At 40.2% G+C, this 23,493-nt stretch overlaps 1 protein-coding gene across 5 annotated transcripts in view; it reads right to left on the bottom strand.

Annotated features, from left to right (window-relative positions):
- The window catches only part of KCMF1 (potassium channel modulatory factor 1), a 79,672-nt gene that overhangs the window by 26,853 nt on the left and 29,326 nt on the right, over positions 1 to 23,493 (bottom strand). For 3 of the 5 annotated variants that reach the window (XM_070379408.1, XM_070379410.1, XM_070379411.1), the window contains 2 exons: positions 6,623 to 6,790; positions 227 to 384 (listed from right to left, as the gene is read on the bottom strand). In XM_070379408.1, coding sequence (XP_070235509.1) covers positions 227 to 384; positions 6,623 to 6,790 — 326 coding nt within the window. The remainder of the gene's footprint in view (positions 1 to 226; positions 385 to 6,622; positions 6,791 to 23,493) is intronic. The other 2 variants (XM_070379409.1, XM_070379412.1) reach the window with 2 other exon arrangements.

The raw sequence follows: 23,493 nt of genomic DNA, 5'->3' as shown, positions 1-23,493 counted from the left end.
GCTTTTAGCAGCAACAGGGAAAGAAAGGCTAGTGGGGACAAGGAGGGGCACTATCTTGTACACATGCAGCTTCCCAGGATGTGTAAAAGCTGCTGTTAAGAGAGAATTTTAACAATTATCATGCAAACAGTAACAGTACACTTAGCAGGAGGCAGAACATAGTGACAGAGCTCTATTGTGTTAGAAACAATGTACTTTACCGGACGATTTAGACTGTTTCACTTACCACTTCTGTTGATGTTTCTGCGTGTTCAGAAGTAACATGTTCTTGAAGAGATGTCTCCGTATAGCCCATTTTTCCACAATAGGGACAAGTAAAAGACTGTGGCTGCTCTACGGAGAAAGCTTCCCCACCATAGTATAAATCTGAAAAACAGAGCGGAACTGCATTGAGAAATAATTACCAATTTTTAAAAAATACAGAAAAATGTAGCTCAGTCATATCTGACACTTTTGCAACCCCAATGACTGCAGCCCACCAGGCTCCTTTGCCCATGGGATTCTCCCTGGGTTCAATCCCTGAGTCAGGAAGATCCCCTGGAAATGGAGAGCAACCCACTCCAATATTCTTGCCTGAAAAATCCCATGAACAGAGAAGCCTGACAGGCTACAGTCCATGGGGTCGCAAAGAGTCAGAGATGACGACCACATATACCTATTTTTTTAGTATATCACTTCATTACAAACATCTCATTATTTAACATGAAACAAATACCTAATTTAAGAGGATAGGATCATTTCTGTGAGAAGAGAAAAATGAAAGAAAGCGTTTATTACATGACACATTTCTTCATTCTTTGGGAGATTTCGACTACCTTAAAAATACTTAAACCCATTATGTATATATTGATCATTTGTTATATGTACAAGACTTGCCAGGTGAATTTGGGGTAGGTGAAGATAAATGTACTTAAAAAAAAAAAAAAAAGAACAGAACAGAACTTCCTTACCTGATAAGGGGCACCTACAAAATCCCCAAGCTGACATCATACTTACTGGTGAAAGGGTGGATGCTTTCCCCTAAGACCAGGAACAAGACAAGAATTGCCACTCTGGCCATTTCTATTCAATATTTTAGTGGAGAACCTAATCACAGTAGGCAAGAAGGTGAAATGAAAGGCATCCAGATGGAAAGAAAGCAGTAAAACTCTCTATTAGCAGATGACAGGATCCTGTATATAGAAAATCCTAATGAATCCACTAAAAAAACTAGCAGAACTCATAAACGACCTCAGTGACATTTAAAGATACAAGATCTGTACCTGGGGTGGTGGGACTGAAAGACTAGGATTAATATACACACTGCTATATATAAAATAGATAACCAATAAGGACCTACTGTATACAGCACAGGAAACTCTACTCAATACCCTGTAATGACCTATATAGGAAAAGGATCTCAAAGAGCAGACATATGTATATGCATAACTGATTCACATCGATGTACATCTGAAACGAACACAACACTGTAAATCAACGATACTTCAATCAAAATAAAAACAAAACAGATGAAACAGCAGACACAGAGGAAGCTCTAAAAACTGAGAAGTTACCTTTTGTAAGAGATATTTACATTATGAGATAAATCTCCATCTGTACCAGGAAGAGAAGAGGTTCAGCACTAAACCTCTAGAAACTTCTATCAAAGGAGAGACAAAGACCTGAATTTACATAACAACTTAACTCTACAAAACAAAGTTACCCTTGTTTACCTCCCATAACTGGCCTCCTCCCCACCCAGCTCCCCCAAATCTTCTTTTGTCTTTAGCTTTAGAAGGCAATGACACCCCACTCCAGTACTCTTGCCTGGAAAATCCCATGGACGGAGGAGCCTGGTAGGATGCAGTCCATGGGGTCGCTAGGAGTCGGACACCACTGAGCGACTTCACTTTCACTTTTCACTTTCATGCACTGGAGAAGGAAATGGCAACCCACTCCAGTGTTCTTGCCTGGAGAATCCCAGGGACGGGGGAGCCTGGTGGGCTGCCGTCTATGGGGTCACACAGAGTCGGACACGACTGAAGTGACTTAGCAGTAGCAGTAGAGATGGTATTTAAGATGAAGGCTTGGGCCATTTCAGGGAGTTACTGTTTTCCTGGGCATCACCCATGAATATAGAAGGTAGACATGTTACCAAACTTCTGTTAGTTTGTTGTTTTTTTTTTTTTTAAATAAAAGATTTATGACAGAAACAAATTGTTTCTCTGTAACTTGGAGTGAGCAAACAAAAATTATTTAAAATTTCATTTACAATTGCAAAAAGAATAAAACATTTAGAAATACATTTAACAACAGAAGTGTAAAACTTATCCTTTGATAACTATAAACTTTTGTTGAAAGAAACGAAAGATGACCTAAATAAACAGAAAGACATCCTGCATTAACAGGGTAGCAGACTTAACTATCATCGCTTTCCAAACTGATCTACAGATACAAAACAATTCCCATCAAAATCCCAGTTTGTTTCTTTGCATAAATTTACAAGCCGATTCTAAAATTCACACAAAATTCAAGGGATTGACAATACCCACAGTAAGCTTGAAAATGAACAAAGTTGGAAGACTCATACTTTATGATTCCGATTCCAAAGCTTACTATGTACCTGAGACACTATAGTATTGGCATCCAGACATACAAATCAACGGAACAGATGAGAGTCCAGAAATTAAAAGTGACATTTATGGTCAATTGATTTTCTTTTCTAACAGCTTTACTGATATACTTTGACAAATAAAAATTGTATATATTTATGGTATATAACGATGTTTTGCCATATGTGTATACTGTGAAAACATCACCACAATCAAGCTAATTAATTAACATTTCCGTCACCTCTACACAGTTACCATTTTGTGTGTATGTATATGTGTTGAGAACATTTGAGATTTATCCTCTTCAAAAATTTCCAGTACACAATATTGTTACCTATGATCACCATACAACACCATACACCATATAACTATGATCCCTCTTCCAGCAACACAAGAGAAGACTCTACACATGGACATCACCAGATGGTCAATACTGAAATCAAACTGATTATATTCTTTGCAGCCAAAGATGGAGAAGCTCTATACAGTCAGCAAAAACAAGACCGGGAGCTGACTGTGGCTCAGATCCTGAACTCCTTATTGTCAAATTCAGACTTAAATTGAAGAAAGTAAAATAAATAAATAAATAAATAAATTGAAGAAAGTAGGGAAAACCACTAGATCATTCAGGTATGACCTAAATCAAATCCCTTAGGACTATACAGTGGAAGTGACAAATAGATTCAAGGGATTAGATCTGATAGACAAGAGTGCCTGAAGAATTACGGACGGAAGTTCATGACACTGTACAAGAGGCAGTAATCAAGACCATCCCCAAGAAAAAAAAATGCAAAAAGGCAAAATGGTTGTCTGAGGAGGCCTTACAAATAGCTGAGAAAAGAAGAGAAGCTAAAGGCAAAGGAGAAAAGGAAAGATATACCCCTTTGAATGCAGAGTTCCAAAGAATAGCAAGGAGAGAGAAGAAAGCCTTCCTCAGTGATCAATGCAAAGAAATAGAGGAAAATAATACAATGGGAAAGACTAGAGATCTCTTCAAGAAAATTAGAGATACCAAGGGAACATTTCATGCAAGTGAAAGTGAAGCTGATCAGTCGTGTCCAACTCTCTGTGACCCCATGGACTGTAGCTCACCAGGCTCTTCTGTCCATTGGATTTTACAGGTAAGAATACTGGAGTGGGTTGCCATTTCCTTCTCCAGGAGATCTCCCTGACCCAGGGATTAAATCCGGGTCTCCTGCATTGTAGGCAGACGCTTTACCACCTGAGCCACCAGGCACAATTAAGGACAGAAATGGTATGGACCTAACAGAAGCAGAAGACATTAAGAAGAGAAGGTAAGAATACACAGAAGACCTATACAAAAAAGATCTTCATGATCCAGATAACCATGATGGTGTGATCACTCACCTAGAACCAGATATCCTGGAATGCAAAGTCAAGTGAGCCTTAAGAAGCATCACTACAAACAAAGCTAGTGGATGTGACAGAATTGCAGTTGAGCCATTTTAAATCCTAAAAGATGATGCTGTGAAAGTGCTGCACTCAATATGCTAGCAAATTTGGAAAACTCAGCAGTAGCCACAGGACTGGAAAAGGTCAGTTGTCATTTCAATCCCAAAGAAAGGCAATGTGAAATAATGTTCAAACTACTGGACAACTGCACTCATCTCGCATGCTAGCAAAGTAATGCTCAAAATTCTCCAAGCCAGGGTTCAACAGTACGTGAACTGTGAACTTCCAGATGTTCAAGCTGGATTTACAAAAGGCAGAGGAACCAGAGATCAAATTGCCAACATCCATTGGATCATTGAAAAAGCAAGAGAGTTCCAGAAAAGCATCTACTTCTGCTTTATTGACTACACCAAAGCCTTTGACTGTGTGGATCAGAACAAACTGTGGAAAATTCTTCAAGAGGTGGGAATACCAGACCACCTGACCTGCCTCCTGAGAAATCTGTATGCAGGTCAAGAAGCAACAGTTAGAACTGTACATGGAACAACAGAACAGTTCCAAATTGGGAAAGGAGTACATCAAGGGTGTGTATTGTCACCCTGCTTATTTAACTTATATGCAGAGCACATCATGCAAAATGCCAGGCTGGATGAAGCACAAGCTGAAATCAAGATTGCCGGGAGAAATATCAATAACCTCAGATATGCAGATGACAGCACCCTTATGGCAGAAAGTGAAGAAGAACTAAAGAGCCTCTTGATGAAAGTGAAAGAGGAGAGTGAAAAAAGTTGGCTTAAAACTCAACATTCAGAAAACTAAGATCATGGCATCTGGTCCCATCATTTCATGGCAAATAGATGGGGAAACATGGAAACAGTGACAGACTTTATTTTCTTGGGCTCCAAAATCACTGCAGATAGTGACTGCAACCATGAAATTAAAAGACGCTTACTCCTTGGAAGAAAAGTTATGACCAACCTAGACAGCATATTAAAAACCAGAGACATTACTTTGCCAACAAAGGTCCATCTAGTCAAAGCTATGGTTTTTCCAGTAGTCATGTATGGATGTGAGATTTGGACTATAAAGAAAGCTGAGCACCGAAGAATTGATGCTTCTGAACTGTGGTATTGGAGAAAACTCTTGAGAGTCTCTTGGACTGAAAGGAAATCAAACCAGTCAATCCTAAAGAAAATGAGTCCTGAATATTCATTGCAAAGATTGATGCTGAAGCTGAAACTCCAATACTTTGGCCACCTGATGTGAAGAACTGACTCACTGGAAAAGACCCCGATGCTGGGAAAGATTAAAGGCGAGAGGAGAAGGTGATGACAGAGGATGAGATAGTTGGATGGCATCACTGACTCAATGGACTTGAGTTTGAGCAAACTCCAGGAGTTGGTGATGGACAGGGAAACCCGGCGTGCTGCAGTCCATGGGGTCACAAAGAGTTGGACATGACTGAGTGACTGAACTGAACTGAACTGATGATCATCATGCTATACATTAGATCTCTAGAACTCACTCATCTTGCATAACAAAACTTTGTACTCTTTGACTAACATCACCCCATTATCCCCTTCCCTCTAGTCAGCTGATCTGCAACAGGAATGCTAAGACAATTCACTGGGGAGAGGATCTTCTCAATAAATGACACTGGGACAATTGGATAGTCCTATGTGAGAGAATGAAGTTGGACTTCTACCTCAGTCCACGCACAAAAATTGAATCAAAATGGATCAAAGATCTAAACGGCAGTACTAAAATTATAAAATCTTAGAGGAAAACATTTTTATATCTTCATGATCTTGGATTAGGTGATGGTTTCCTATATATGACATTAGAAGCATAACAAAGGAAAAAAACAGATAAACTTGACATTATCAAAATCAAAACTCCTGTGCTTCAAAAAATCAGCAAGAAAGTGAAAAGACAACCCACAGAATGGGAGAAAATTTCTGCAAATCATTCACCTGTAAGGAACTCCTATACAGAATACACAAAGAAATATGAAAACTCAATAATAAAACATGTATTACCCAATTAAAAGATGGGCAAAGGATTTGAACAGACATTTCTCCAAAGCAGATATGTGGGTGGCTAATCACCACTAGAAAAGATGGTCAGCAGCATCACTGGCCATCATGAAAATGCAAATTAAAACCACGAGACACTACCACTTCACATACAGTAAGATGTCTATAGTCAGACAGATAATAACAAGTGTTGACTAGGTAAGAAATTATAGCATGAAACATTTAAAGGTTTTCTTATGCACTGACAGTGCCTTCTAATCAACTGTACAACTAATCTGCTTCCTGATAACTACAGCACGAAGATTTCTGTACTGTTAGCAAGAACAGTCAATTTAAACTTCACTCCTTCTTTACCGAGGCACTCTTTCACTTCACACTTTGCCAGCTGTATTTATTTCTGAATGGCTTTCATAAGCAAACTATAAGAGAAAAAATTACTTAGAATAAAAAGATTTGTGTTATTTTTAATGAATTTGGAGCCTCATTATGCAATGGGGATAGTTTTAGAACGTTTTGCCTTTACTTCTTCACACACGTACACAAAGTTCTAAATGATAACTCACTAAACTTTTAAATACGTACCAAAATCTACCCTTGTTAATATGCACTGCATTGGGTGGTCAGTTGTATGCCTTGTTGTTGTTGCACCACTCTCATAACAAGATGCACAAAGATCGTAATCGTAGCAAATTAAACACTTGTATCTGCGACCTCGAAAATTTCCTTTTAAACATGCATCACAGCTGACACCTATAAAAAAAGAAATATCATTAATTAGAAGCTGTAAAAGGCCACTCTTCATTTCATTTTTATAAATAAAAAGATGCACATACAACCCCAGATTTCTTTTCCAAAATGACTGAAAACAACAATGTAAAATCATATAGGTATTTCTGTTCCCTCGATTTACTATTCTCATGGAAGTAACTTAAAATGTTTAACAAAATATAAGAAAACTTTGAAAATGTTTTGATGATCTTGCAAGAGGGCAACAGTCAAGTTAAAGAGGAGTGAGTACCTGGCCTCACTCAGGGAGGTGGGCAACTACTTGGCAAAGTCTGAGCTTACGTGTTCACAGCACTGCAGGATAAAGCACAGGTAGCACAGACCTGCCAGGTCTGCCATGGTGGGGTCTAAACAGGCAATTTCGCGTAAAGGTGAGACCCTAATATACCCTCACTATACGTGTGAGCTAGCAATCCTTGCTGCTGCTGCTGCTAAGTCGCTTCAGTCGTGTCCGACTCTGTGTTGACCCCATAGACGGCAGCCCATCAGGCTCCCCCGTCCCTGGGATTCTCCAGGCAAGAACACTGGAGTGGGTTGCCATTTCCTTCTCCAATGCATGAAAGTGAAAAGTGAAAGGGAAGTTGCTCAGTCGTGTCCGACCCTCAATGACCCCATGGACTCCAGCCTTCCCGGCTCCTCCATCCATGGGACTTTCCAGGCAAGAGTACTGGAGTGGGGTGCCATTGCCTTCTCCGTAGCAATCCTTAGGGGATTAAAAAATTTGCCCCCTGAAATCCCTTCTGCACAAAACACCATCACCACCACCCTAAAAAGTTATAACTATCAGTACAAAACCAGTCCAGATTTCACATAAGTGAAAAATCCAAATTCAGACTTCCAAATGGTTCTCAGGTCAAGAATTTAGAATAGTCCTAAATAAGTACCGGCACCAAGCATCGGACAGAAATAAAATTTCAAGGAATGACAGTTCATGTACAAAATACCAACAAAAGCTTAGATACCACCAGAAAGAAGTTTGTAAGAATAAGCAGAGAGTCAGAATGGCAAGGAGTTGATAGCAGAAGTGAATACCAAATACTAACAGTTTAAAATAAAAGAGGAGCTTAAAAAGAAGAGGCAACCAACGTATTTGAAAATGAACCAAATATCTTGATATGCAAAATTTGAAATTTAATGGGCAGGTATAATGGCAAGAAAGCCTTTTATTTACATGTGATATGCCTGTTTATGTAGAAAACTCCTGCTAAATTATTAGAATTAAGTATTTTAAGCAAGGCAGCCAAATATAAACACCAATTTAATAAACTACTGATTGATTTTTCATTCCAAAAAAGACAAGTATATTTTTAAAATGCCATTTGAGTCTACTTATATGAGGTACTCATGGGTGTGTGCTACGTTGCTTCACTCGTGTCTGACTCTCCGCGACCCCGTGGACTGTAGCACGCCAGACTTCTCTGTTCATGGATTTCTCCAGGCAAGAGTACTGGAGTGGGATGCCGTGTCCTCCTCCCACATGAGGTACCCAGATTAGTCAAATTCACAAAGAACGAAACAAGCCCCTCCCAAACCCAGAGCAGAACAGTGGTTAGCAGAGACTGGATGGAAGGGGAGAGAGGGAGTACCGTTTAATGGGTTTCAGTTTGGGATAATGAAAAAACTCTGGAGATGGATAGTGATGATAGTTGCACAACAATGTGAATGTACTAATTCCACTCACTTAGCTGTATGCTAATAGGTTAAATGGGTTAAAACGACAGATTTCATGTTGTGCATATTTGACCACAATAAAAAAATTACATCATTTGTAGCAGTATTCCTGAAAAGTGCCTATGAATAAACCTAACCAAAGATATGCAGCCCTTTATGAAATAAATTAGTAAAAATGTGTTCAAAGACATTAAATAGCTTTTACAAAATAAAAACACCAGGTTTCACTGACTAGAAGGTTCAGCATAATAAAATACCAATTCTCCCCTAAACTGACTGGTGGATTTAATACAATTCTAATAAAAAAACAATCACAAAAGAATTTTTTGTGGAACATAATAAGCTGACTCAAATCTTTACACAATTTGCAAAGGGTCAAAAATAGCCAAGACAAAAAAAAAAAAAAAAAAAGCCAAGACATTCCTGAAGGGTAACAAGATGGAGGGATTTGCTTAACACAGCAAGAGCTATTATAAAGCTACAGTAATTTAGATAGTAGGATACTGGCTTATAGACAGACAAACTGACCAAAGCAACAGAACAGAAAGCTCCTAAAGTGTGCTCAGATGGTAAAGAATCTGCCTGCAATGCAGGAGACCCAGATTTGATCCCTGGGTAGGGAAGATCCCCTGGAGATGGGAATGGCAACCCACTCCAGTATTCTTTAGGATTGACTGGTTGGATTTTATTGCAGTCCAAGAGACTCTCAAGAGTTCCTCTCCAATAACACAGTTCAAAAGCATCAATTCTTCGGTGTTCAGCTTTCTTTATGGTCCAACTCTCACATCCGTACATGACTGCTGGAAAAACCATAGCTTTGACTAGATGGACCTTTGTCGGCAAAGTAACATCTCTGTTTTTTAATATGCTGACTAGGTTGGTCAGTTTTTCTTCCATGGAGCAAGTGTCTTTTAATTTCATGGCTGCAGTCACCATCTGCAGTGATTTTGGAGCCCAAAAAAATAAAGTCTGTCACTGTTTCCACTGTTTCCCCATCTATTTGCCATGAAATGATGGAACTAAACATGATTTTAGTTTTCTGAATGTTGAGCTTTAAGCCAACTTTTTCACTCTCCTCTTTCACTTTTATCAACAGGCTCTTCACTTTCTGCCATAAGGGTGGTGTCATCTGCATATCTGAGGTTATTGATATTTCTCCCAGCAATCTTGATTCCAGCTTGTGCTTCTTCCAGCCCAGTGTCTCTCATGATGTACTCTGCATATGACAATATACACCCTTGATGTACTCCTTTCCCAATTTGGAACTGTTCTGTTGTTCCATGTACAGTTCTAACTGTTGCTTCTAGACCTGCATACAGATTTCTCAGGAGGCAGTCAGGTGGTCTGGTATTCCCACCTCTTGAAGAATTTTCCACAGTTTGTTCTGATCCACACAGTCAAAGGCTTTGGTGTAGTCAATAAAGCAGAAGTAGATGCTTTTCTGGAACTCTCGCTTTTTCAATGATCCAATTGATGTTGGCAATTTGATCTCTCTGGTTCCTCTGCCTTTTGTAAATCCAGCTTGAACATCTGGAAGTTCACAGTTCACGTACTGTTGAACCCTGGCTTGGAGAATTTTGAGCATTACTTTGCTAGCATGCGAGATGAGTGCAGTTGTGCAGTAGTTTGAACATTATTTCGTATTGCCTTTCTTTGGGATTGGAATGAATTCCACTGACCTTTTCCAGTCCTGTGGCTACTGCTGAGTTTTCCAAATTTGCTAGCATATTGAGTGCAGCACTTTCACAGCATCATCTTTTAGGATTTAAAATGGCTCAACTGGAATTCTATCACCTCTACTAGCTTTGTTTGTAGTGATGTTTCCTATGAACCAGTCAATCCTAAAGGTAATCAGTCCTGAATATTCAGTGGAAGGACTGATGCTGAAGCTGAAACTCCAATACTTTGTCCACCCTGATGCGAAAGCTGACTGATTGGAAGAGATCATGATGCTGGGAAAGATTAAAGGCAGGAGGAGAAGGGGATGACAGAGGCCAAGATGGTTGGATGCCATCACCGACTCAATGGACCTGAGTTTGAGCAAGCTCCGGGAGTTGGTGATGCACAGGGAAGCATGATGTGCTGCAGTCCATGGGGTCGCAAAGAGCTGGACACGACTGAGTGACTGAACTGAACTGAATCAGTATTCTTGCCTGGAAAATCCCATGGACAGAGGAGCCTGACGGGCTCAAGGGGTCACAGAGCTGGATATGACTGAGTGACTAACACACGCACAAACAGATGCACACATGTTGAAATCTGTGTCATGACAGTAAGGTCACTAGAGATCAGTGCGGAAAAGAGGGAGTAGACAGTAAATGGTACTAAGACAGGTTATCTCCCTGGCATATACGGGGACAATAGAGTTGGATCTCACCCACCGATTCCACACACAGGAATCAATTCCAGATGGTTTAAAGACAAGTGTGAAAGGGAAGTGAGAAAAATCTCTGAAGACAATATAGGGGAATATTTTTATAAACCCAGAGTAGGAAACCATTTTCTTAATACACACACACAGGGCCCAATAAAGAGACACATTCAACCACATTAAAATTATGACTTTTCCTTCACTTTTAATATCCTGAAAGTAAAGTGAAAGTGAAGTCGCTCAGTTGTGTCCGACTCTTTGCAACCCCCTGGACTGTAGCCCACCAGGCTCCTCCGTCCATGGGATTCTCCAGGCAAGAGCACTGGAGTGGGTTGCCATTTAATATCCTAGAATGATGGAAAAGACAAGGCCCAGAATCTGGTGATAAAAACAACATACAAGACAGACAAGTGTTAGGTATATAGGATAATTAAAGAACTCAAACATATCAGGAAGAAAATGACCAACATCCAATAGGAAAATGGGCAAAGACTTCAATGGGCACTATAAAGAACAGCGAACAAAACTGACCAATAGATACACCGAAACGACGCTCAATCTCATTAGTCATCAAAGAAGTGTAAATAAAATCACCATGAGCCATTATTTTACATCAACTGACTGCAAAATCCTAGAAGCCTCTTGGTATCAAGTGCTAGTGAAGACAAGGAGCAACAGACACGCTTCTATGTCACTGGTGGGGACATGTATCAGAAAACTATTTTGCAAATTTTGTTCACTTTCTAGTCAAGTTAAACATGTACAATTACTGCTAAGTCGCTTCAGTTGTGTCTGACTCTGTGAGACCCCATAGACAGCAGCCTACCAGGCTCCTCTGTCCATGGGTTTCTCCAGGCAAGAACACTGGAGTGGGTTGCCATTTCCTACTTCAATGCATGAAAGTGAAAAGTCAAAGTGAAGTCGCTCCGTCGTGTCCGACTCCTAGTGAGCCCATGGACTGCAGCCCACCAGGCTCCTCTGTCCACGGGATGTTCCAGGCAAGAGTACTGGAGTACTGTGTCTCTGCAATTCAATTCAAATCAATTCCCTGGGGCATCTTTTGCCCAGGGGCATCAGAAGAATGTAAAAGAATTTTCACAGTGGTTTTCATAATTGAATAAAAAGGCTGTTAACAATCCAAAGGCCCATCAGACAGTCCATTATGGAATGAATTAAAAGATAATGGGGACTTCCCAGGTGGTCCAGTGGTAAGACTCCAACCTCCCAATGCAGGGGATCTGATTGATTCCTAGTCAGGAAACTAGATCTGGCATGTCCCAACTAAGATGCCTGCTTGCCACAAGGGAGATTCTGCAAGCTGTAAAGGAGACCCAGTGCAACTAAAATAATTAAATATTAAAAAAAAAAAAGAAAGAAATAATGAATGACAGCCTAAAACAGTGGGTGAAGACAGGCATAAAATCAAACTAAGTTATAAAACAAGTTTAGAAGATACATGCCATGGAGAAAAAGAAAAGGATAAACAGTGTGGACAAAGAAAGCTCACTAAAAGGATGATGAACAAAAAGATGGACTACTTCAAAATTTGCCTATTCAAAGCAGCCTCCAAGCACGACAATGCACAACAGTGAAGATACTGAAAAGGGCTAAGTACCTATTTAGATTCACAAATGAAAGCTTAATTTAACAGGATATAGTAACTTTGCCAAATAAAATGTAGTGTAAACTAAGCTACACCTCTTTAGGGTGCCAGAAAGGTAAGCTCAGGTTTGAACACTAACTTTTCGGAGTGTCCCATCTGACACAAGGGCTTGCCAGGTGGCGCTAACCCTTCTGTCTGTGCAGGAGACATAAGAGATATGACTTTGATTCCTGGGGTGGGAAGATCCCCTGGAGAAGGGCATGGCAACCCACTCTAGTATTCTTGCCTGGGAATCCCATGGACAGAGGACCTTGGCAGGCTATGGTCCATGGGGTCCCAAAGAGTTGAACATGACCAAAGGGAGTTAGTATGCATGCATATTGCGTAGAGCAAATGAAACCTAACATTTTTTAAATCCAGGAGACCTCAGTGCTATCATCTAGTGGTCCTACAGCCTTGGCTCTTAAGGTGATATTTTATTTGACAACATTTGAACTCTTGTTTCTATTATAACATGATACTTTTTCTATAGGAATTTTGGTTTTCAGCGTTGTAAATATTTCTTATCAATATCACCAGAAGCAATTTCATTCTTCCTTTCAAGGAAATGATCATAATACATATGCCACGTGTATGTTCTGTTTCAGATTTCCTGAGCCTCTTGGTACCAGGTAGAATATTGTTATTAACCAAGGAACTGTGCAGTGAAGAGCTGGCTTATTTTCCCTGTTAGGAAACCACCTGGGGTAGACAGGAAGGGAGCACATTTTGTTAGTCTGTGTTATAAAGTGAATTCTGACAGATATACTTAAAAGAGATTCTGTTTGAGTAAGAATCTGGGGTCCTTTTCTAAGCTAAATGAGATTTAGTCATTTCAGGTGGGGGCAGAGAGAGAGAGGATTGCTACTGAGAAACTGTAGCAAGCCTATGCATGCTTCTTCCACGCATTTTAGAGACTCGGAGCTATCATCAGCCTGGCGTGCTACAGTCCAAGGGGTTGCAAAGAGTCAGACGCGACTGAGCAACTGAACTGAACTGAACTGAGCTACCATAGAGAGAGTTGGTATGGAATATTCTCTCAAATCAGATACTGTCTAAAGCTTATGATGACAAATTAGAAGTGTTAAACTGGAGGAGCTATTACAATGAGAAGGAGTAGCAGGATATATGGAAAACTATATGTAAGAAAATATTTTCACTTCCCTGACTTCTTATTCATAGTACACTCATCACCAAAACACATCCTATCATATAGTATACTTGCCACCATGGATAATTATACTTTTACTTGTATTTTGAGAAACCTTGCTGAGAATTTACCTAACATAACATTTAATGGTCTGACTGAAATATATATTTTTGTTTAAAATAGTGATCTTGAATCACAAAAGTTGTTAAATGTCTTTCAGAGTTTAAGAAGTTAAAAAAATATACTTTGCGGGTGGGGGTGGGATGAGGTGGGAGGCTTGGAGGATCTTAGTTTCCCAACCAGTGATAGAACTCAGGCCCATGGCAATGAAACCACCAGGTTCTAACCCTGGACTGCCAGGGAATTCCCAGAAAACATACATTTTCAAAATGACTCAAAAATAGTAATTAAAAAAAAAAGAATTCCATTTCTTTAATGGTGGTTTTGTTTGTTTGTGTTCTGGAGGGCTGCACTGAGTCTTCATTGCTGAGCAGGCTTTTTCTCCAGTTGCAGTGCACGGGTTCTCACTGCAGTGGCTTCTCTCACTGCTGAGTACAGGTTCTAGGTGCACAGGCTTCGTAGTCGCAGCACAAGGGCTCAGTAGTTGTGGCTCCGAGGCTCTAGAGCACAAGTGCAATAGTTGTGGCACACGGGCTTAGCTGGTCCACAGTATGTGGGATCCTCCTGGATCAAGGACCGAACCCGTGTCTCCTTCGTTGGCAGGTGGATTCTTTATCACTGAGCCACCAGGGAAGCCTGAACCCAAGTTCCTTGAAGGGCTAACAGTTATTTAATGTTAAAAAGCTTAAGGCAACTGTGGACGGTGGTACTGCCATTCTCCAGGCAAGAATACTGCAGTGGGTTGCCATTTCCTTCTCCAGGGACTCTATACAATATACACCCTGCAAAAACTGAGTTAACCAAATAATAAAACATGTAAGTCATCCTTGAATAATCTGGCTTTAGCCATACTGTCATAAACAAATTCAGAGAATTATTACTTCGTAAAATGGAAACAAGCACAAGCTACATCTTTTTAAAAAACATTTTAAGTACAGTTGATTTACACTGTTGTGTTAATTTCTGCTATACAGAGAAGTGATGCAGTTATACACGTGCATAGTCTTTCCTATTCTTTTCCATTATGGTTTATCACAGGACATTGAATAGAGTTCTCTGTGACGTACAGGAGGACCCTGCTGTTTATTCACCCTATATATAATGCTTTACATCTCCTAATCCCAAACTCCCAATCCTTCCTTTCCCCAACCCCGTCCTCTCCAATGGCAACTACAAATCTGTTCTGTCTCTGTGAGTCTGTTTCTGTTTCATAGGTAAGTTCATCTGTGTCATATTTAGACTCCACATGTAAACGACATCATATGGTCTTTCTCTGAGGTCCTCCACTTAGTATGATCATCTCTAGGTCTATCCATGCTGCTGCAAATGACATGACTTCATTCTTTTCATGGCTGAATAATATTCCATTATGTACAAACACGCGCACACACACACCGTGTCTACACCTGCACAAGCCACATCGTAAAGTTATGGTAGGATATTTGGGATTCCCCATCTGATCAAGTTCACCTAACGGGACAAACACAAACGCTGGGAAATACAGGGGACTTCCCTATTGGTCCAGTGGTAAGACTCCACGCTCCCAGGGCAGAGTACACAAGTTCCATCACTGGTTGGGGAACTAAGATCCCACCAAGCTGCACTGCACAGCCAGAAACAAATGCTGGGAAATATAGCTTAACCTCAATTTCAACCCTTGCATATGTGAAACTTAAATAAAAAGAATGGTGTATATTTGATAACCCCTATCTATAAAAGGTGTATCTAAACACATTCATATCCTCAACACTTTTATATTTAGCAGTTCTGTAAAATAAATACATAAAACCTATGAACTAAAATTAAAGGAAAGAATGCCCTCTAGTGGGAACAGATGTTTAAAAAGCCACTGAAATAATACATAAACTCTTTTTTTTAATGTTCTAAAATAAAGGCTTATTTACTTATATATATATATATAGTACATATACATTACACATACATTTATTTATCTTTTAAAAGAAAAACCCAGAGGTTGATATAGCTTTTCCTTAATAGAGAGGCAGTGTGAAGAGAAGGTCGATAAAGGGAAAGCTACCTGTCAAGGTAAACAGTGAAAGAACACAACAGGAAGAGACTCTACCCCTAATCTGAAGCCCTGGGATTATTCAGCATTCACCACTGACAAGCTATCCTGACTGCCAGATGCCATGCAATCTGGAGTAAAGGTCCTCCTTTTACTCCAGTCAATTATCTATCTCTTCAGGGCCTATGGATGTTTAAATAAGTGTGACTTTTAAAAAACGAATGTGTGCATGTGCGTGTGTGAGATATGTTATATTCCCAAAGAGGTTCTTTGCATTTAGATGGTTGAAAAATCATGCAATCTTTTGAAGAGGTTCTCAAGTGAACACAGAAGCAAATAAAGAAATGAACTATGGTAACTCAGTGAAAGGCAGTAGCAGCCAGAATTAAAGACAATGATCAAGGGATATTACTAGAAATAAAACCACTGGAACCCAAGACAAATTTCATAATGCTTCCCAAGCTGGGAGCCTAGTTCAGGAGTAGAAAGCTTTTCCCCTTCTATTAAAAGAAGTACAGGGGGACATACACTCAATCATGCATTGCAAAGGTAAAGTAACTCTAGGAGTTCTTTTTGAAGAAAAAAACACACAAAAAAACCCTACTTATTTTTAGACTTAGGAACAGAATCTTCCCCTGCCAATTAAATATACACATAACTCTATACATATTAAAAAAAAAAAAAAAAACAAAAAAAAACTATGCCTTATGACAAAGGGAAACTCAAAAGGAGAGAAAATTGGGTAGAGAGACCCATACAAATATACCATTCAAGAAAAGACCTACAGTTAAAGGGATTCCAGGGGCAGAGAAAGAGAAGTGAGAAAAACAGTACACAGCTGGGGAGGGTACGATTCAAAAGAAAGCGGCCTGGGAGCTGGAGGGGAACTTTAGAAAAGGGGAAAACATGGAACAGTTTGGAAAACAGACTGTGCAGTGTGCTCTTCACACTTAGCAGACTTGCGTGAACCTGTGATACATTTACCTGGCTGGGCATTTAAAACAACCTTTTCTGTACTGGGATTTAGCTTTCTTTTACTTTATTGTTTTCAAGTGGAATTCCATGAGTGTGGTGACATGTCACAACAAGGAGCATCCATCTATCCTTCCATTATGTACAAGATACAGCAGTGAGTAAAGGCCTGTGCCACACAGAGCTAATACCCCAGTGGTAGCCCAGAGAATTTTCTTCATTACTGCATTAATTTTCACATCAAAGTCATGAGGTAGCTGGAAATTATGATAAAACTTCTTTCATGGTTATGGATGATTCAAAGCTAGTTCATATCTGCCCAACAAACTGGACAGAAAGGCAGGGACTGGACACTGTATTTAAGGCATTCCTTCCTTATGCATTCTATTAAAGAGGGAAGTTTAATTCATTTCTAAAAGTTTTTAGTGAAGCAGAATTTGCTCCATTTTAGAACAACTGGATGTTTTGCTTAAAGACCTGTTCCATGCTCTTATTTCATAGAAATGCAATACTGGCCTGGGAACAGAAACCCATCTTAGTAACAATGAACTTGCTCATGAGCAAGCTTAGTAAGGAATGGTCTTTCAGAACCCCTTATCTGGAAATGGAGAAGCTTCAATCTACTATTATACTCAGCCATGATTAGAGCTATTTTCTGACTTTACACATAAAATGAAGGAAGAAGAGGTGTGTAAGGAATGCCTGGGGCAACGTAGGAATTCAGTGGGTATCTGCTGAATGAATGAAGTGGATGAAAAGAAAAAGGGACTTAGATAAAAAAAAAAGAAAAAGGGACATTCTCCCAGAGTAATTAGATAAGAGCTCAAAAGAGAGAAGGGAAACAGGGATTAATGTGTGTCCATAATAGACTTCTTGATATAAGAATGACTCAATGATGAAAGTAGGGGGGGAAAAGAAGGGACTGAACAACAGGTACTTGTTTCCCATAGGAGAAAAGAATATTAAGTCAGTAAAAATGCTGTGCCAAATACTTCTAGGCATGAGCCCCCATTCAGCAGCATCAGCCCAGAAGATTTGGCTGCCAGCCATATAAACGATGCGGTTGTTCTTGAGAAACACATTTTTTGTCAGCCACAATTTTGTGTTGATAATTTCACATGTAAAGCTGAAAATAAAACCTCCAGTAGTTTGAAATATGTGTGCATCTCTATTTAAGTTCCTTGAAACAATGCACACTAATCAGAATCACTGCCCTGTTTTTTTAAAATTTAATTGGAGGCTAATTACTTTACAATATTGTAGTGGTTTTTGCCATACACTGACATGAATCAGCCATGGGTTTACATGTGCTCCCCATCCTGAACACCCCTCCCACTTCCCTCCCCATCAAAGACCCTCCGGCAAGGCCTATGTGGCAAGGCAGAGAGCTCCAGCCGTCCCAAAAGACAAGTGCTCTTGGAGAGGGTGGTGATTTTTATGAAAACATCTAGTGATCACACAAGCATTTTGCGCATCGCTTCAGTCGTATCCAACTCTTTGCGACCCTATGGACTGTAGCCCACCAAGCTCCTCTGTTCATGGGATTCCCCAGACAAGAATACGGAGTGGGTTGCCATGCCCTCCTCCAGGGGATCTTTCCGACCTAGAGATCAAACCTGAGTCTCTTATGTCTTCTTTATTAGCAGGTGGGTTCTTTACCACTAGCACCACCTGTAAAAAATATATTACATTTCAAACTGATTGGGGCCGGTCTGAAAAATTAAACCCTTAAAATGGGTATAAAATGCCATTGGAGATTCTCCTTCAGATCATCTCCACACAGCTTTGATCTTTCACTAACCAATTAGTGTTTAACTGAACTTGATGCCCCAGGCACCTGCGAAGGGCTTGTCACTGTATAAACTGATGTCCACAAGAACTACGTGACCTGCTCCAAAGGCAAACAGTCATGAACTGACAAACAGCCTCTGATAACAGTAAATCTGTTATTTGTGTGTCTGTTTCAGAAGTAGATGTCTTCAGAACTTTTTTATTTACTATGGCACAGAGATACACATTTAGTATCATGTTTATTGTTCTTAATTCTTTATTTTCTAAGAGAGCTTAATTCTACCAATCATATAACTTCTCTAAAATGAAACTCTGAGCTTGAGGAATTACTTTCAAGGCAGGTGTTAATAGATATTTGCTTATTTATTTCCATAGGTTGATAATCAATCAAACACAGCTCTACCTGAAGTCACTAATCTATAAGTTCTTATTCTAGAGTACTATTCTCTTAACTTTTTGAAAATCCATGTCATATACTGGTAAATACTTGAAAACATTACTATCTCCTTTGTTTAAAATTTCAGTAAGCAAGAAACATGTCAGGCCTCACTCTTTCAAATCACAGCATAATATCAATATGATTCTCAAATATATAATTTATTTTAAATTTTGTTTCTGTCAAATATATAAGGAAATACACATACATACATCTTCAGACAAGGGAATCAACAGCCTATCACACATGACATAATTGCATAACAAAATTCTAGAACATTGTGCTCCAACAAATTGCTATTATCACATGTAAGTCCCTACAAAAACAGGTCCTAAAAGGATACATACCACAGGGAAGCACTTATGTAAGTTTTAAACTACACAATACAATGCTCTATAGTTACAGTGTATGGACACATACTTATGTAGAAAGCATGCTGAAATGTGGATGGAAAGGATACACACCAACTCCCAAGAAACAATGACATCTGGGAGGTAGGGAGAAAAAGGAAAGAAACAGAATGGAATCAAGAAAGGGTACAAAGTGGAAGCTGTCCACATCAGCACTTTCTCTATGTTTTCAATGTTTCATTAAGAAAAAAACCACCAAAACCTAATACAGACAAAACTCCGCCATCCCAGCTCAACTTGTACAGGAGCATGGAAGGTGTCAGGATGGCTGGTTTTACACTGAGGTATAAATGGGTAAAAGAGTTGACCCAGTGCAATTACAGAATACAACTAGTGTCTTTTTGGCTCTAGAGATGGATTCTGTATCCCATCCATGTTAATTTTTGCTGAAGTATAAACTCATCACTGAGTTTCAAGCTAAGCGTTCACAGAATGACTTCTCCCAAGCATAGTGCATCATCTGGGCGTGCTGGACCCGACACAGACAACACGGAAAGCCTACTAGAGGGCAGTGACGAGGCCAAGCTGCCGTTCAGAAAGCCTTCCTGTCACACACAGGGCCAACACAGTACAAGGAGCAGTAGGGGACTTTCTGCCTTCCTGGAAAGATAGACTACACATATTTGTTAGAGAGAAGAATGTCACAACTAAAGGGTGAAACATGCTTAATGGGATTTGTGCCCCTGCCTTGGGTAAAACAGTTTAAACCCTTTAAATCTGATTTTCTGCAACTGTTTTAGGGTAAGCAGAAGAAAACCACTAGATGAATAGGGACAGAGCAGGAAACATACAACTTAATGGTTATTTGAGCTAGAAATGTCTGCACACTTATTTGTGATAAACTCCCAGTCTGTATGTGTCAGCTCTACTAGAGTGTAAAGGATTTGTCCTGCATGGATATTAGGAGATAATTTCACATTAAATTACCATAACAACATTATCTCAATGAACACAAGTTTCTGAGCACCTACAGTACTCATTTAGTGCCTGAGGTTTAAAAGGGAAGACAAGTAAACAGGCAATTAAAATACAGCATGAAGAGTGAGTGGCAGAGAACTATGGGAACACATCAACAGATAAGAGCAACACAAGATGACCTGTTCTGGTGAGAGGGTACAACAGAGCCCCCCAGTTAGCACCACCCTGACACAATGCTCATACCAAGCAGGCCCTGAGCACCTTTTCCTCAAAACACTGAAGAACAACTTCAGGTCCCTTTGTTCCACGTTTCTTCCACACAGAGCAGTTACTCTAAATCCACTCTTAGAAACCCATGCGTAGCTTAAGACAAGAATCAAGTCACTGCCTCTTCTTTTCTTGGTGGACCAATTTCAAACCTAATAGGTCTTCAAAAATCCTGCCTTCAACTGTTAGGTTATGTTTATGTCTGCTCTAGTTCCTTCACTGATTTTGAACCCAAGGGACCTATAACAGATATGAAACTCTGGAGAGGACTAGGAATAATACAAAGTACAGAGACTGCTTCGGCAATGGAAGAGAAGCAGTTTATGCCTGGCTTAGAACACACACTAGCCTAACTTTGGATCTGAGGCGATGATGAGACAGGAGAGATACTACAAACTGTTAGGCTGATCTCTGGGAGATTTCCTTTGAGAGAGGATATGTCTTTCTGTTATCGAGAGTGATACACAACTGTATGGAACAGAAGACAGTAAAGGACTAAGCATAAAAGCAAATGAGAAAAATAAGCAGTGCATGTACAGTTTGAAGCAAATCTTTAGGAAACCAAGTTAAATAGTACTCAAAGTATCCAAAACTAAAAAACCAAACACTGGCTTTAACACAAATTTTTTTTGGCGCGCTGTGCTGCTCATGGCATTTTAGTTCCCTGACCAGGGATACAACCCAGGCCCTCGGCAGTGAGAGGGCATTATCACTGGACTGCTAGAAAATTCCCTCACAAATATTCATGTTTCTTCTTCCCTCCACTTGTGAACATTTTTAGCCATGGTTCTGAGCATGACTCTGGTAGGGCAACATTCAGATGTACCCAGGCTGACAATATACCCATAATGACTTGAAAATACAACACTCAAAAGAACAGTTCCTCCACTTAAAAAGGATGGCAATAAGGCATAAGGCAATAAGGATGGCAATAAGGCATAGCCTTACAAGCTAAAAACTCAAGTGCAAACTTCAAGAGGATGTAAATAAGTAACTTTATCAGCAAGGATGTGAATCTTGCCTGAAACTGCTTAACTGGTCTTTGCTTTCCTCATTAACCAGAGGGAAAAAAGCACATACCAATCTCTGTATTGCAGGATTGTAACAAGCACCTGAGTGTTAACTTCTCTTCCCCTCCTTCACATTCCAGAGTTGAGCGAAGTAAAATAGGCTGCTGGTCAGCACTACTGTTTCTCAGCTCCAAGCCTCCCCTTCTATATTGTTTCCTACAATGCTGGCCCAGGAGGTTGTCCTCGATGGGGTCATTTTGCTCCCCCAGGGGATATCTGGCCACGTATGGAAACATTTGGGTGTGGGGTGGGTACTGGAATCAAGTGGGTAAAGGCCAGGGATGTTACTAAACTTCCTATGAAGCACGAGACAGCCACCTGGCCCAAGATGTAATGGTGCTGAGGCTGAGGAACAATGGTCTAGGGTCTGCAATGTCAATTATTTATATCCCCTTGGCAGCTGGCTCCTGGTTTACATCTGCCAATAGGAGGTTAGAAAGAGAGACAGAGTATTCCTCCACCAGCAGAGGGGTTCTAGCATCAATCGCTCTGGCATTCTCATCACCAACCAGCTATATCCCCAGATGCCAAGTACCAACTGTGCTGAGGTAGGCCCAGGGAAGTAGGAGTCTCTGAACTCGTAAAATCCTAGTACCCCCATCTTTTTCTTTTTTGCAATGACTGAAATATCTGTTTATCTGTACTGTCCAATGTAACAGCCACCAGGCTCTGTAAAATCTGTAAAAACCCCTTGTCAGCTTACAGAGCATAGACGCAGTGCTGGTCCAGCAGCTACAAGCCTACCAGGCAACCAGATCTGGTTTCCAAACAGCATTCTCCACTGGATGGATGGAGGAACTAGAGCTCCTTGGAGAAATGGATGACTCCAGAGGAATTGGGGCAAGCTCATAAGGAGGCTATAATGTCTAGTTCTAGAATGAATGATCCAGAAAGAACGATGGAGACATGCCAAAGGACACAGAAGAAACCTGAATGAGGTTTCCATGGTTCAAATCTGGGACAATTTGAGCATCAAAATCAATAAAGTACAGAAATCAATGTGTCCATACTGATATAAATGAATAAGTAAATAAGTCAAGGAGAAGGAAAAAAATTTCCATGTAGTAGATACACCGACTAGAACTTACATTCCAATTCCAGATCATCAGCTCTGGACCTGAACTGTCCAGTATATGCTAGCCACTAGCCGCATGTGCGGAGACAGCAATGACACCCCACTCCAGTACTCTTGCCTGGAAAATCCCATGGACGGAGGAGCCTGGTAGGCTGCAGTCCATGGGGTCGCTAGAGTCGGACACGACTGAGCAACTTCACTTTCACTTTTCACTTTCATGCATTGGAGAAGGAAATGGCAACCCACTCCAGTGTTCTTGCCTGGAGAATCCCAGGGAGGGGAAGCCTGGTGGGCTGCCGTCTATGGGGTCGCATAGAGTCGGACACGACTGAATCGATGCAGCAGCAGCAGCAGCAGCCGCATGTGATCATTTAAATGTGATTTGTTAAAATCAAATAAAGACAATTCCCTGGTGGTCCAGTGCTTAGGGATCCACACTTCCACTGCAGGGGGTGCAGGCTTGACCCCTTGTTGGGGAACAAAGATCTTGCAAGCTGCGCAGCATGGCCAAAACAAATAATAAAAAAAATTCAGTTCCACACTGAATTCCACAGCCTTATTTCAAAGTATCACACAGTGCACTGGACAATGTATTTGAGACTGAGCCGTAATTTTGTGACAATAAGGTCTAGAACAGATAAGGTAAGACCTAATTCTGTTCATTTCTGAAAATCAAATTTAGTATTGGAATTTTTTAATTAATTTAATTGGAGGCTAATTACAATATTATAGTGGTTTTTGCCATACA

Source organism: Bos mutus, chromosome 11, assembly GCF_027580195.1.
Source record: "Bos mutus isolate GX-2022 chromosome 11, NWIPB_WYAK_1.1, whole genome shotgun sequence".
NCBI lineage: Eukaryota > Metazoa > Chordata > Mammalia > Artiodactyla > Bovidae > Bos > Bos mutus.
This window is presented reverse-complemented; position numbering and strand designations above follow the sequence as displayed.